Source organism: Hemibagrus wyckioides, linkage group LG20 (assembly GCF_019097595.1).
Source record: "Hemibagrus wyckioides isolate EC202008001 linkage group LG20, SWU_Hwy_1.0, whole genome shotgun sequence".
NCBI lineage: Eukaryota > Metazoa > Chordata > Actinopteri > Siluriformes > Bagridae > Hemibagrus > Hemibagrus wyckioides.
Genome location: NC_080729.1, coordinates 5,568,882 through 5,585,282, shown reverse-complemented (window position 1 = coordinate 5,585,282; position 16,401 = coordinate 5,568,882). Strand labels below are relative to the sequence as shown.

At 39.5% G+C, this 16,401-nt stretch overlaps 1 protein-coding gene across 1 annotated transcript; it reads left to right on the top strand.

Moving 5' to 3' along the window:
• Positions 1 to 2,443: 2,443 nt before the first annotated feature.
• On the top strand, positions 2,444 to 15,527 carry nmd3 (NMD3 ribosome export adaptor). The gene is made up of 16 exons (XM_058419058.1): positions 2,444 to 2,555; positions 3,356 to 3,401; positions 4,201 to 4,335; positions 4,827 to 4,923; positions 5,026 to 5,106; positions 5,194 to 5,322; positions 7,734 to 7,824; positions 8,245 to 8,323; positions 8,411 to 8,507; positions 9,593 to 9,710; positions 10,447 to 10,592; positions 10,891 to 11,003; positions 12,555 to 12,627; positions 12,900 to 13,006; positions 14,848 to 14,918; positions 15,001 to 15,527. The coding sequence occupies exons 2-16, from the start codon at positions 3,358 to 3,360 to the stop codon at positions 15,132 to 15,134; spliced, it is 1,515 nt and encodes a 504-aa protein (XP_058275041.1). The 5' UTR covers positions 2,444 to 2,555; positions 3,356 to 3,357; the 3' UTR covers positions 15,135 to 15,527.
• Positions 15,528 to 16,401: the final 874 nt, after the last annotated feature.

The window sequence follows — 16,401 nt, the reverse complement described above, 5'->3', positions numbered from 1 at the left end:
GACTCGGCCCCTTAGTTCCAGTGAAAGGAACTCTTAATGCTTCAGCTTCATACCAAGACATTTTAGACAATTTCATGCTTCCAAATTTGTGGGAACAGTTTGGGGATGTCTCCTTCCTGTTCCAACATGACCAGTGCACAAAGCAAGGTCCATAAAGACATGGATGAGTGAGTTTGGTGTGGAGGAACTTGACTGACCCGCACAGAGTCCTGACCTCAACCCGATAGAACACATTTGGGATGAATTCGAGCGGAGACTCTATCGGATTGTTCTATCAGGTTGAGGCAATGTGTTGTACACTGGTGTGCAGTCATGTTGGAACAGGAAGGGACCATCCCAAAACTGTTCCCACACATTTGGAAACATGAAATTGTCCAAAATGTCTTGGTATGAAGCTGAAGCATTGAGAGTTCCTTTCACTGGAACTAAGGGCCCAAGCCCAACCCCTGAAAAACAACACCTGAATTTGGAGTGGTGTCCCAAAACTTTTGGAAATATAGTGTATATGAAGTGCATTTGGCCACAAACCTTTCGAGAAGGTTATATCTGAGATGCTATTATACTATTTCTTATTCTATGTACTATATTATGAGCTATTATACTTCATTTTTTTTACTTTTTAGACAAGAAAAAGAAAGGCCTAGAAAATGTTTCACCCTTGAGAATTTGGCCTTAAGCCAGAAAAAAAAGGGATGGCCGTTTATGGAAAGCATTCCAGAGTAATGGGGTGAAGAGTATCAGAGCTCCCTGCCCCGCAGCACACAACACATCAACGAATGGTACACACTGTATTTCATATTTCTCACAGCACCTCCAAAGTTATGGGCTAAAAAAAAAAGAAAAGAAAAGAAAAGAAAAGCTGCCAACAGGAAAAATAGGCCAGTGCACAAAATTTGCATCTAGCCTACATAAGTGCAAAGCGACAACACCTCAGACATGTGAGGTCATGTCGAAGGTCCGTTAAGTAGTTAAACACACAACCAGACTGTGCTTCTTTTTTAATACAGCAGGATTAGTTGGGTTTAACACACCATAAGCTTTTAAAAGAACACAGTCCTCCATAGGTGGAAAAGCTGGACTGTGTATGAAACCAAACAATCCCTACCCCTTATACATACATGCTGTGCGGCTTCTTAAAACATTCCCTCCAAAGCCACACCCCCAAAACACACCCACACACTGTTATGGCTGCAGAACATGAATATAGTGCAGTGAGGCCAACGATTTTGAAGAAGAAAGGTTTACTGAAGACATGTAAATTAGAATTGTTTTTTTTTTAATCAAAAACAAAAGGAATAAATGGTAACTTATTACAATCTTATTACTTATTAGATGTCATCTTTGTAAATTTCCAATTGGGATGAATAAAGTATCTATCTATCTATCTATCTATCATCTTTGGTCATGGCAACATGGTAATGATTTAGTGTTGAACTAATGCACTTTATTACAATTTTTCAAAATATTAGACACACACACACTGGAAAGCAGCTCCATTTTGTTAAGTGTCTTATGTTAAGTGTTGTTAGAACATCTGTGCTTTGTACTCTTGACTGTACAATGATTTGCTTATTCTGTCTATCTTCTCATCTAAAGGCATTCGGAGGAAAAAAAAAAAAGAATGATAAAATTCCACCTGATTTACATTCATTGCTCTCCTGACTATATTTCACCTTCGCCTTCTCAGTCACTGCCGATGAGGTGTTATGGATGTGTCACCAACGTGGGATGAAAAAACATCAACCAGAATAGCATTTCATTTCCGTGTAATCACCTGAGACGACTGTTCCTGATGGGTGGCATGAAGAAATCAGAAAGAAAGAGAAATCAGCCCCAGACTGTTGCGTTTGGTTCTATAATATAATATATAGATATTTATATATTACCTAATCTATTGTCTAGACCCATCTTTATCCTGATTGGTCAGTTGCTGTTGGTCCACAGTATTTTTTTTTTTCTTGTTTCCAAATGACTTTAAAAAAGAAAGTCACTGATTTAACCTTTAAAATTTCCATGCTGAACTGTCCTCATAGAATGTCCCATAGAGACCATCAGACTCATCATATCATAGCTGATCATAGCTTGCAGGTACACTTCAGACCTTCAAATAAATAGTGATTTTATAAATTAACCAGACCATATAGGAATAAAACTCAAATTATTAATTAATTATTAATTATTATCAATATAGTCAGGCGCGGTTTGGACACTCGTTCTCTGGTCATGACGCTCTGTACTTACGTCACCAAAGCGGTATTTCATTTCCCACCCGCTTTTAGACAAATCCCGCCTTCTGCACCGTGATTGGCTAGCTGTTGATTTTGTCTCACAAAGCAGCCTGCTGTTTGGACAATAAACCGTGAACGCGAACTAATACCCAATCTTAAAGTAGGCTCTCTATCACTTACAGCCAATCAAAGAGAAGAGGGAGGAGTTTTTCACAAAACGGTTAGGAAAAGAAAATCTTCAGCTGGACACGCTTGAGTGAGAAACATGTGCAGTAATGTCGTGGCTCTGAGCTGAAAGTGTGTACTTGGATAAAACATTAACATTCGGTAAGAATAAAGAAACTAGATCTTTATTTTTTTTAATCTTTATTATGCCAGGAATGCCGAAGTAATAGTGTCGTAGTTAAATACGTTAGCTAACTACAACTAGCTGCGTTACAGTTAGCAGTGAGCATAATTAGCAGTTAGCCTCAAGCTTTGATAGTTAATGAAATATTACATTTTAGTACATTTCCATGCGAAATGTACCAGAAAGTGTTTAACTCCAAATAATACACTTAGTTTTTAAGCAGCAGAAGCTGTTCGTCTTTTCCTAATTGGAAGAAAACTGTCCAAATGTGTATCTGCCATCGTTGTATGTATTTATTTTAAATCCTCGAATCTGATTGGTTTGAATGTGTTAATTAATTAACTAATTGATTAATTAATTTCGACGGCAAGTAGTTCCGGCTGCGAGGCAAATCACAGGCTCATATTAATGCGCTCGTTCTCATATATTTCGTTACTATAGTAACTTGTATGGCAGACGCTCAAATAAATGGATTTTTCTTAAAAACATATAATTATTGATGGGTTTTTGATCAAGTTTTCTGTCAGTAGACGTTTATGTAACATTTATGGAAGGAGTCTCCAGTGACAGAGCTTTGTCAGTATGTTTACTGACACAGCAACAGTAGTTGTGTGGTTTTTTTTGTCATTTTCTTATTAAGCAAGTCTGGTTAGGGAAAGGCAGTTTATAGCACTTAATAACACAAGTGATAAGTACTAATAACCCCAAGTGATATCATATATATATATATTATCGACAGTTATCGTAGTATACATAATGAACTGTGGTCTCTCTCCAGCTATGGAGTACATGCAAGCTCCAGCATCAAGCAGCCAAGGCAATATGTAAGTATATTATATCACATAAAAAAGCCATTTGTTTCATGATTTTGGGTGCTTTTATTAAAATCTACACCAACCAGGCATAACTTTATGACCACCTGCCTAACAGCCCTGACCTGTATTCGGACACCTTTTCTATCAGAACCAGCATTAACTTCTTTAGCAATCTGAGCAACAGTAGCTCGTCTGTTGAAGCCTGCCTTCGCTCGCCACGTGTATCAATGAGCCCATGACCCTGTCGCCGGTTCACCACCGTGCCTTCTTTGGACCACTTTTGATAGATGCAGACCGGGAACACCTCCACATGTGCTGCAGTTTTGGAGATGCCCTGATCCAGTGGTCTAGCCATCAAAATTTGGTCCTTCATCAAACTCGCTCAAATCCTTACTCTTGTCTATTTTTCCTACTTCTAACACACCAAATTTGAGGACAAATTTTGACTTGCTGCCTAATATATCCCACCCACTAACAGGTGCCATGATGAGGAGATCATCAGTCTTATTCACGTCACCTGTCAGTGGTCATAATGTTATGGCTGATCTGTGTATACAGATTTATGTCTTATAGTGTTATAGAGTTACATTGAATTATGGACTCTGTTCTGTCACTGGTGCTGAGTTTCAGTATCCGACCACGTCCGGTGTTAACGGACATGACGCTAGAGGTCTGCTTTGTGACTGAAATCTTGTCAGATAAATGTTCTTCCAAACTAGAGAAAGGTCTGCTACAGTGGAAGAAAGTCACCAATACGAACGTTTTCCGTTAGTTCATGTTTGATCTTAAACCTACTTTCTGTTCACAGCCTCTGCTGCACATGTGGCATCCCCATTCCCCCGAACCCAGCTAACATGTGCGTGTCCTGCCTGAGGACGCGGGTGGACATCTCCGACGGAATCCCGAAGCAGGTCTCCGTCCATTTCTGCAAACAGTGCGAACGGTACAGAAGACTCTCCTTTCATTTCAGTATTCTTAACTGATTTATAGAAAGCTGACCTCTAACTAAATAAGCTGTGGGTTTTTGACAGTAATGTGCATCTTGACAAATAATTACTTTATTGTCTGAACAGGGATGGACAATCAATTAGTTCTTTATCAAGTCCACTGGGCAAGGCGAAAATCTCCAGTGTGTGCGCCAGAAGCCTTATTAACTTGGCTAAAATGCACCAGCTAGTAATTTAACTTAAAAGTATGTTGAGGTAATTATGTATATTAATACAGACAGTACCCTCAATTCACATTCAATATCTTATCCCTTATCTTAAATTTAGGCCAAAGGCAAGGCACATATAAAGATTTAAAACTCCACCCTGGCATATACCAGTCGGATTGAGTAGATGCGTCCACCTCACCCGTTTCAGCCTGTAATAATATTTCCACGTTATAATCAATTCATATGATTTATACACTTTCCAATACATGTTCTAATAGATACCTGCAGCCTCCAGGCACGTGGGTTCAGTGTGCTTTAGAGTCCCGTGAGCTGCTCACTCTCTGCCTGAAGAAAATAAAGAGCTCAATGTCAAAGGTAAGTGTGTCTAAGGATGATTATTAGCAAAGAACTATGAACGATCGATAGCAAAATGTCCATTATCACAAGCATGTCCGGTTCTCGTCTCGCCTCGCCCAGGTGCGGCTCATCGACGCGGGATTCGTGTGGACGGAGCCGCATTCTAAAAGGATCAAGTTGAAGCTCACCATTCAGAAAGAGGTGATTCGGCTGGCCCGGTATCTACCTGGAAACGCTTTCACCGCGAAAACCTGGCAAGTCCGGTGATTATCTGATCTCTGTTTGTAGGTAATGAATGGCGCCATCCTGCAGCAGGTGTTTGTGGTGGATTTCATCATTCAGTCGCAGATGTGTGACGACTGCCATCGGGTGGAAGCCAAGGATTACTGGAAGGCCGTCGTGCAAGTTAGACAGAAGGTAAAGTCGTGTTCGAGCGCAGATGAGGCTTCGCTTTTTTACGGTCCTGTATTAGAGACCTGAGAGAGTTATTATTAGTGTAAATAATTTAAAATAGACTGGATTAGGGATTTGAATAAGAACACAAAGGTAAGCCCATGTATCTGAAATGATTAGATATTTTTAACAGTCTGATATTAGCCAACACCCTGGAAGCGCCTCCACCCCTTTCCCCTCGTCTCACTTTGCCCAGTTGAAAGATGCTTTGCGTCAGGATAAAATAGAGAATGTTTGGTGTTTATTAATGCGAACGTTTGACTTTCCTAACTCTATTTATTAGGGATTCCATTTTTGGATGATAAAGAAAAATGGACAAACATATTGACCGGAAAAAGATTATGGCTTATAAAGTAGCGTCGACTATAGCATTTTACAAATAGTTTTAGAAAAGGATACCGGTCATTTCTTTTACTCACTTTGTAGCATGTTGGTTAGTCTCCTGGTGGTCCAGTACCAGGATCCCGCACTCTCATTGCCGTGGCCCGGGTTCGATTCCCGAGCAGGACACTAACCCAGCCACTGAAGAGTTAACTCTCGGTGCTGGTCCCTAGCCCAGATTAAATGGGAGGGTTGCTTCAGGAAGGGCATCCGGCATAAAAACCCTTGTGCCAAAACGAAACATGCGGACCAAACGATCTGCTGTGGTGACCGCAAACAGAGAGCAGCCGAAAGAACAACAACAACATTATAGGTTGGCTGGCTGGCTGGATAGATAGCACACAATGATTTGTACGTTCTTTTTAAAAGGGGTACTGGTCAATTTGGTGTCCCTGCTTTCTTTCTATCTTCATGTGATGAGCGTACGTATATTAATATTCCAGTGGTCATGTGTAACACTACTGTTGGAACTGTATCGAAGTAAGAAAGTAGAATTTTACATCCCGAACACAGACAAGAGAAAGTGATGCAGACTGTGAATCGGAAATGCTCGACCAATCAGATTCGTGGAGCGGAACTAAGTGTCGTATTAAACCTGTCTGTATACAAGATTTCTTTTCCAAAATGATGCTGAAAATAGGAACGGTTTCCTAAGCCCTATCTTACTCAGCGTCATTACAAAAAATCCCTGGCTGTCCGGAGAACGCGTTTATAGCATCGTCTGAAGCTGTGTGCGGTCAGACGGCTTCTCCAAAGTCCACCGCTTTGGAGATTTTCAATTATTTGTCACGTTGAATAGTGAGAACTAGAGTAAAGAGTTCCTTCTTTTTTTTAACTCGGCAGTCTGTCAGCGATCTTCAGTAGCTGAAGGCCAGAGTTAACACACGACACATTCATTCCTGAACCGCGTTATTTGTCAAGGGCTTGAGAGTAGTGTTCTGTTCATGTTCTGCTCAGGGTAAATATTATGACCTCAGGTTTTTGCTCGATTTTGCAGTTAGACTCGCTGGATTCCAGTATGAGCACAAAACCTGGCCATCCGAATTAATGCTAGTGTCTTTTTCTATACGCTGTTTAATTTGGAACAAAAAAGAAAATCAAAACAAATGTGATTCTACTGTTAATATCTTATAAATAACAATTAAATTAACAATTTATTTATAAATAATCATTTTAAAAAAATTTAATCAAAATATTATAAACAAACATATATGAAATTTAATAAATGATTTGCTTATTATATTTTGATTATGCAATATCATTATAAATAAATATATATTTAATTATATATATATATATATATATATATATATATATTATAAATTGGAACAAAAAAGGAAATAAAAGCAGATGGGAATCTATTGTTAGTTTCTTATTAATAACATAATTATTATTTATTAAATGCTATAATGTGTGTGTATAAAATTATAAAAGTTTTCTTTACTGTTTTTTAATTGTGCAATATTTAATACATATATAAATATACATTTAATTGTATTTATATTATAATACATTTAATACCTAATTAATATTCCTAGTAGTGTGTGTGTGTGTATATAATCATAAAATGTTTCTATATTTTAACTTTGCAGTATTTAATTAAAATATATTATATTAAAATTGTATTTATAGTATAATACGTTTAATGCATAAAATAATATTCCTAGTTTTTAAATATGTACATTAATATATTTTTTTAACAGACATTGTTATATTTGTTTGTACACATTACTAAATGTTATGTATTATTTGTTTTTCTATTTTTGTTTATTTATTTATTTATTACTTTTTCTTCTGTCCTGCTTTTTATATATATATATATATATATATATATATATATATATAATAAATATAAATATAATAGATATAATTTCTCATAGCAGTTTAAGTATTGTATAGTGTAATATTTTTTTGTTTGTTTGTTTATTTATTCAGCCCAAAAACCTCATTTTCCAGAAATGTATAAACATTTATTTTCACATTTATGATCCCAGACAGTGCACAAGAAGACCTTCTACTACCTGGAGCAGTTGATTCTGAAGCACAGAGTGCACCAGAACACACTTCGTATCAAGGAAATCCACGGTACGATGCTCTTCATTCTCGTTCATCCTCCCGCTTCTTCTCCCAGCACATTTTTCCATAGTTTCCTGACACAGTCGATGTTTGTGCCAGAAGCGCTATCGTGCCAGGCAGCGAATAAAAGTCAGGCTCTTGTTTCCAATGGCATTTTTATCACATTGGAAAGAGCTTCAAAAAATTTCATCTGCGAGACTATAATGATCACGAGCCTAAGCGGGAGCTCGGGTCATGGCTGTGAAAATGGATTCAGAGCTTTGAATGCTTGACATGTGGTGGCCATATTAAACATCCTCCTCCATCTGGCCTGCTTTACTGGAGAATGCTCTGTGTCTGCTTTTATTGTTGGACATTCTGTAGTGATTTATAGCTTATAGAGTTTGATATATATTCCCTTTTTCATCTCTCTCTCTTTATCATTCGTAGAGGGCATTGATTTCTACTACAGCTCCAAGCAGCATGCTCAAAAGATGGTGGATTTCTTGCAGTGTATGGTTCCATGCAGGTACGAAGCTCGGTTCATGACTTCAGCTGCATTGCACATGTAGAAAACATATTTTGTTGATCTATTTTTTTAATCTCCGTCCCAAAGATCGAAGTCTTCGCAGCGTCTGATCTCTCATGATGTTCACTCGAACTCCTACAACTACAAAAGCACCTTCTCCGTAGAGATCGTGCCTATCTGTAAGGTAATGTGTCATACCACATCCTTATCTGAGCCAGGGTCTCTTCTGTAGGGAAAGAAAAACAAGAAAATCAGAGGGGAATTATAATGATCGAGTGGGACACGCACTAGTCTTTTGCCTCTCATGGCCTTAGCATCATTTGGATGCTTATGCTTGTGACTCCACAATAATTTCTATAGGCTAAAGGTATTTAAATGCACTATTTTCTCACCACTCTGGGAACATTCATTTCCTGTAAAAATATTATCAATTAATTAATTATTATTAATATAAAGGCTTTCTGATGCAATAAGTAATGTTTAATTGAGCACAATGGGCGGGGAGATGAACCGCGACATCGCGCATACAAAGCATCATAGCTACCAGCCAATCAGCAGCTAAGTAAAACTGTCAATTCTCTGTGATCGGCTACTTCTAACCTTTCCAGCCAATAGCGTGTCGTAATGGCTGTACTGTACGTACGTGATATCGGCGACGTTCAGTATCATTAAAATAACATTTATATTTCTATTTATATTGATCTTTTGTTGATTTTTATATTTATATTACTTAACTAATCAACTAAACTTTTCTCAATAATTTTGCATTAAAAAGCATGAAAATTGCTACAAAATTAGCCGTGCAAACTTTAGCAGGATTTTGCGGGTCTGCGAAAAATTCGCAAAGAACATTTCAATGTTCCAAAGAACATTTCGCGGATCAGTGAAGCCGCAAATCGCGAGACGCGGATCTGCGAGGTATTACTGCGTATAAATGTTTAAGGATATTACTACAGTGCTGTAAAGCTTACTGCATAACATAAATGGCAGGAAGTAAACAAGCCTGACCATATGTCTGTAAACTGGCCGAGGAAAAGTCTTCTTGTGTTTGCGCTTTTATGTGATGTTATTCGTATAACACTTGAGTTTAAAAAAAACAAAACAATGTGTTCAGAATGGAGTATCGGCAGATTGTGTGTGTATGTGCTGATGATTATTATGGGATACACATGGTGGTTCCTTCCTGAGGTTATTTTGTCATTCTGGGAAATGATTACCAACAAGCTGTGTGTGTGTGTTTTGCTCTCTCTCTCTCTCTCTCTCTCTCAGGACAATGTGGTGTGTCTGTCTCCACGTCTGGCTCAGAGCATGGGAAACCTCGGTCAGGTGTGCGTGTGCATCCAGGTGACCAGCACGGTGCACCTCATTGACCCGAACACACTGCAGCGTAAGTATGACTCTTAAACACCCTTAAATCCACACGGCATGTAATTAAACAGAAAATCTTAACTGGATTTTTGCCTTTCACCTTTTATATTTTGATTTATATTAAATAAATAAATAAATGCTGCCAAAACAGCCCTGACCCGTCATGCACTGTGTATTCTGACACCTTTCTATCAGAACCAGCATTAACTTCTTCAGCAATTTGAGCAACAGTAGCTCGTCTGTTGGTTCGGATCACACGGGCCAGCCTTCGCTCCCCACGTGCATCAGTGAGCCTTGACCACCCATGACCCTGTTGCCGGTTCACCACTGTTCCTTCCTTGGACAACTTTTAATAGATACTGACCACTGCAGACCGGGAACACCTCCACAAGAGCTGCAGTTTTGGAGATGCTCTGATCCAGTGGTCTAGCCATCACAATTTGGCCCTTCGTCAAACTCGCTCAAATCCTTACGCTTGTCCATTTTTTTCCTGCTTCTAACACATCAACTTTGAGGACAAAATGTTCATTTGCTGCCTAATATATCCCACCCACTAACAGGTGCCATGATGAGATCATCAGCGTTATTCACTTCACCTCTCACTGCTCATAATGTTATGCCTGATCTGCCTGAGTAGTCCAGTGTAATCACCAGTGTCGTGTATTTCTAGCATGCAGGTCATCTGAGATGTGTGGTCACGTTTTTTTTTGCAGGACGTCTGATAATGCTTATCACCTTGTACTATTGTGTTTCAGTTGCAGAGATAGATGCAAACACGTACTGGCGTCACCCGTTTAACAGCCTCCTGAACCCGCGCCAGCTGGAGGAGTTTATCGTCATGGACATCGACATGATCAGGGACCAGCGATTAGGAGCCGGAGCTGGCCTGAGATCCAACCGGGTAAGACATCAAATTTGATAATTAGTATAAAGTTATGGATTAAAAAAAATTGTGAGAAAGAGAAACAATTTGTGCTGAAACGCGAAATCAATAAACTGGACAAATCATCAGGCATGGCTGGCATTGTGCTTTTCTAGGAAGAAAGATCAATACGGATTGTAATATTCGTTCTTTTCTACTTCTGCATTTTCTTTTCAGGATGTTTAGTGTCCCATTTTTTCACTGCGGTTTAATAAGGTGTTCAATATTGCATTTAAACAGGTGATAAACGACACACTTTTGTGTTTTTTTTTAACAGCACACCTTGGCTGAAGTCTGGGTTCAGAAGACCAGCGAGATGAACACCAGTCAGCAGTATCACTGCCGAACACACCTGGGTCACCTGCTCAACATCGGAGACCTGGTGCTGGGGTACGAGCCGATAGCAAACAATAATAACTACATTGATGATGATTATTGTGATGTCATAGGTAAATAATCAGCTACGAGGTGGCTGGACTCGAGCTCGGCCATGTCGGCGTTGATTCTTTTCCAATCACAGCACATCCCAGAGTGTGTTTTATATCCCAACAGTATGATTACAATGTTTTATTTATTTATTAAAGAAATATCATACTATTTTTATCCATTTAATGTTGTAGAAAGCATACCTTTATCATATGTGTACCTTGTGTGTCCGTGATTGGTTGGTTACCTTCTCCAGTCATTTTTCTTTAAGCAATTTGGAACACATCAGGTGTTTAGAGATATATGGAGCTTAAAGCGACGTGTAATCTCAGCTAAAAGAGAACCTGCACAGCCCTTATTCTGCTCCGGCACACCACTTTTTATCTCATGTCATTTTTATTAGCAAGCATTCATAAAATAAAACCAATGTGTGGCTCAGTGGAAGAGGAGTGCTGAGCTGAGCTAAACCGGATGCTGATAAGCTTCTAATTATATCAGGGCTACAGCCGAGAAACTTTTTATTGCATAAATTCCGTATCCTGGTTTCAATAACCTAAATGTGCATCGTAGCTTGGGTGGATAGATTTATGAAAAATAATGATGGGGGTTTTGTACTGATGTCAGCTGTTCTATTTTGGCATTTACATTATTCATTTGCTAAGCACATTTATCCAAAAACATTGAGGAGTGAGGGACGGATAAGGATACAGTCGGAATAAATGATTATAACTGCACTGAGGTGCTGAAATTTGAGTGAGTAATGCCATTGTAATGCAAAGGACAAAGAATTAAATTGACAAAATTGCGTTATAATGTACGCTATATTGCCAAAAGTTTTGGGACACCCCTCCAAATCCCTGAATTCAGGGGTTGGGCTCCGCCCCTTAGTTCCAGTGAAAGGAACTCTTAATGCTTCAGCTTCATACTAAGACATTTTGGACAATTTCATTCTCCCAACTTTGTGGGAACAGTTTGGGGATGACCCCTTCCTGTTCCAACATGACTGTGCACCAGTGACCAAAGCAAGGTCCATAAAGACATGGATGAGTGAGTTTGGTGTGGAGGAATTTGACTGGCCTGCACAGAGTCCTGACCTCAACCTGATAGAACACCTTTGGGATGAATTAGAGTGGAGACAGGTCAAAACTGGGACATCTGCCTTTACATGCACATGAATGTAATATGGAGTTGTCCCGCCCTTTGCAGCTATAACAGCTTCAACTCTTCTGGGAAGGCTTTCCACAAGGTTTGGGAGTTTGTTTATGGCAATTTTTTGACCATTCCTCTAGAAGCGCATTTGTGAGGTCAGGCACTGATGCTGGACGAGAAGGTCTGGCTCACAGTCTCCACTCTAATTCATCTTAAGCCATGCTATTTGTTGGATAACTACACCATGAAATGAACATGCGCCTAATCAGATCAGTTCCGCAGTGCTCCTTCTTCAAATGCATGTTTTTTCCCTTTGTCTATTATAGAACATATCTACATATTTGTTTGCTTTTTCTTGCCTTCCAGCTACGACTTTGCCAACTCGAACCTCAACGACGAGTTTCTAAACAAGATGAATCCTCACCATGTGCCTGATGTGGTAAGAATTGGTTCAATTCCTTATAATGGTCTCAGGAGGGGAAAAATGGTGAGGAGATCTTCATAAGTTGAAGCTATACTGCCCCCTGTTGATGAGCTCCACTACCTAGGGACTTTTCATATGAAACAGCTTCTCTTCTCGTGATGGAATATGTACAAATAACAACAAAGAGAAGAGAGAAATACAAATCTGATGAAACCCTAGTTGGAGAGATTTGAGAAAATGCTGTGCTTTTGTGTCGAAGGACTAATGTCCGTGTTTGTTTAATTCAGGTTCTGATTAAGAAGAGCTACGACAGGACAAAGAGAATCAAGCGCAGGAACTGGAAGCTGAAGGAGCTGAACAGGGACAGAGAAGGCATGGACACCGATGATGAAAGGTATAACAAAAAAAAATGGTTTGGTGCATTAACAAGACATGCAACAGTGACATGTTTAAACCAGTTCCAGACAGTCTCACCCAAAACCTAATTTCACCCCTGACGTGCACACTGAACAGTTTCACACACCCTTGTCAAATCAGGAAGCTGTTTTTTAAGGCGATTGAGAAAAAAACTATGATGCTACGGTTTCTGTGTCCAGCCATATTCTTAAAGTGCTGGTGACGTTGCAGGTTTTTAAGCCCATTTCCACACTAATAAGCATATTTTTCTAATCGTTTTGGCCTTCAGTCCACACTGAGACGACTTTTTTTAAACGTTTCAGTGTGGATGACCACCTTTTGAGAAACGACGAAGCGCTTTTAGACGAAAACGCTGTTTTCAAATTTATCCGGATTAGTGTACACGTGGCCCAAACCCAGTGGCGGGCCATGCATTTCACACCTAGACCTTTACTGGTGTCCTTCCTGAATTAATCCACCTCTATACCATCATTATTCCGTCACGGCAATAGATACTAATCAACCATTAAATAGCAAAAATTAGGTTACAGTATTTCACACCTCACATGGAATAGTCCATTTTATTACAGTGCACCTTGAAAATGCATTTATAAGGATGTCTGTGACCAAATCGATTTCTTCTCCTCTGTCAGCCATTGTGAGTTAAAATATATATATATATTTTATTTAGTTTGTGCGGTTCACTGCCTCTGACTACTCCAATTATCCAGTCAAAGGTCAGGAAATTGCTGACGTAATCGTATGCCTGCTAGATGGCCCCAGTGACACCAACTCGAAATCTGATTGGTTAATGGAACAATTTCATTGCCACTTATTTTAGGCTACCGGTGCCTGCACAAAGGCCTTAATGCAGATTTCTTTCACCCTGGCAACACATGATGTAATACTGATGTGGATAAATACTCTTATCATAAATATACACTACTGGAAGCAGCACAACCAAGAGAAAAGCTATGAAATGTAGAGAATAGACTATTGGGAATAATTTAATACACATTCATGGAAATATATTAAAATGCAAGTCCGTGATTCAGATCACTGCTGTTTAGGCCAGCAGAGAAGGCCTTGCTGGCCCTGACTGCCCAAACCAAAGAAGCAGAAGCTACACCTGATGCCACCTTATTAATAGGCTGGCTTTCAGAAGACTCGGGTGTGACGTCTCCTTTTAATGAGATCCTGCACCCACACCAATCTGATCCAGAAAGCATTTTCTCATTATACACTATTAAGCCTTGCTCAGGGGTCCGGCAGGGGCAGCTCAGTGGACCTGGGATTCAAACTCGCAACCTTCCGATCAGCGGTCCAACACCTTAACCACTAAGCTAGCGTATTCCATAAGACGGGACACCCCGGTGCTACAGGATAGGGTCCGAGACCATCTGAGAGAACACTGGTGTTAGTCTGGAAAGTGATTAGACCTTTAACAAGCAATTGTTAAATGTTTGTTTACTTTTTTTTCCGTTTGAGTTCATTCTCTTTTGGCTTGTTTTATTACGTGCAGCATGAAAAACCAAGATCCTGGCCATTCCAAACGCGTCGGTTTCACTCAGATTCCCACTCGTCAAACAGACTAATAGATGTGAAAGCGTCCTTAGTTTTTTAAATAATTGATTTCATAAAATAGTCATGACGTGACTGACGTCACTGAGGATGAGATGTGAGGGAATTTGTGGACAGAAAATCATTAAATGTTTTAAACTCCAGTGCAAAAAATAAATAAATAAACGTCTGAGAACTACAATCAAAATAAGTGAAGCCTGCTAAATGTTGTTTATTGGCTGGTACATGAACCGCACTAAATGCTGAACCATTTTGCAGGCAATACCAGGACTTCTTGGAGGATCTTGAGGAAGACGAATCCCTGCGTAAGAACGTCAACATCTTCAAAGGTGAGAATGCGATGCTACATGAGAACGGTACGCTTAATCCGTACGGTTAACGCGTGCTCATCACATCCCTCTGCACTTTCAGACGCCTCCAAGATTCCCGTGGAGAGCGACACAGATGACGAAGGCATACCGAGGATCTCCCTGGCAGAGATGATGGAGGACCTGAATCTCAACGATGCCACCGGAGGAGAAGGGGCAGACATGATGACTGATTAGATAACACGATAAACACTCAGGGTGAAGAGAGGAAAAAAAGCAGTGATCCAAAAAGGATGTGGCAGTTCAGGGGGTTTGTTTTCCTTTTGTGCTTCAACACACCTTCTGAAAGGATAGATAATTAGTGCAAGCTGTACCAGGAAACACACGACTGATGATGTGCAGGATTCCCTGTCGTATCGGAAGCTACGGGCATGTTTCTGAGAAATTCACGGTTTGTTCTGATCAAGTAAAAGTGGAACGTTTTATTTTTTTCCCCTAATACAATAATCTTATAATAATCTAATGATATTGAAATATTAATTTGAGTGTTCTGGCAAAGGACTTCTTGAAGTTGTGTGTAGTGTGGTGATGAATGCTTCACCATAACAAATAAAAACCCTGACTAATGAATCCTGTGTGTGTGTGTGTGTTTTAATTCGACGTGTATCATTTCCCAAACTTGAACATCAGTGGTGGAAATAAAACCCAAGGCATAAACTTTCCCTTACTTCAGTTATTTCTAGAAATAGAGCACCGTCATGTCAATATTGCCATAATGCAGTGTTTAATGCTACACAACCGATAACATTAGTTTCTCTAATTCAAGCTAATATTTAGATTTTTAGGGACCTGAAAGTGGTTCTGTTCAGCTCTACATCTTTGCCTGGGTTTGCACTGTTTACATCACCTTTATGCGAAATGGCTAAAACCCATTCTGTCCACTAGGGGGCATGTTAGAGCTAAAAAAAAAATCTCATCAGCACCGAAATACCGTGATTGAAAGGTAGGGGTTGATCCCAAAATCTACCAATACTACCAATTGTGTATTGCTTGTGCTGTTAATAGCTATAAATGTCTGACATTCATTTCCATTCAGTTTTATTTGTAAAGTGCTTTTAACAATGGGGAACGTCTCTGATGAGAAATATATAGAACAAAAAGTTCTTACACCGATCAGCCATAACATTATGAACCACCTGCCTAATATCGTGTTGGTCCCCCTTTTGCTGCCCAAACAGCCCTGAACCCATCGTGACATGGACTCCAGTAGATTCCTGAAGGTGTTTAACCCCACAAGAGCTGCAGTTTTGGAGATGCTCTGATCCAGTGGTCTAGCCTTCACAATTTGGCCCTTCGTCAAACTCCTTACACTTATCCATTTTTCCTGCTTCTAACACATCAACTTTGAGGACAAAATGTTCACTTGTTGTCTAATATATCCCACCCACTAACAGGTGCCATGATGAGGAGATCATCAGTGTTATTCACTTCACCCGTCAGCGCT

Excerpts from the sequence above, each read along its gene's own strand:
- nmd3 (XM_058419058.1), top strand. The coding sequence starts at position 3,358 with ATGGAGTACATGCAAGCTCCAGCATCAAGCAGCCAAGGCAATAT. Across the intron at positions 5,323-7,733 it reads TCGTGCAAGTTAGACAGAAG|ACAGTGCACAAGAAGACCTT; the intron begins GTAAAGTCGTGT and ends TTATGATCCCAG. Across the intron at positions 8,324-8,410 it reads CAGTGTATGGTTCCATGCAG|ATCGAAGTCTTCGCAGCGTC; the intron begins GTACGAAGCTCG and ends TCCGTCCCAAAG.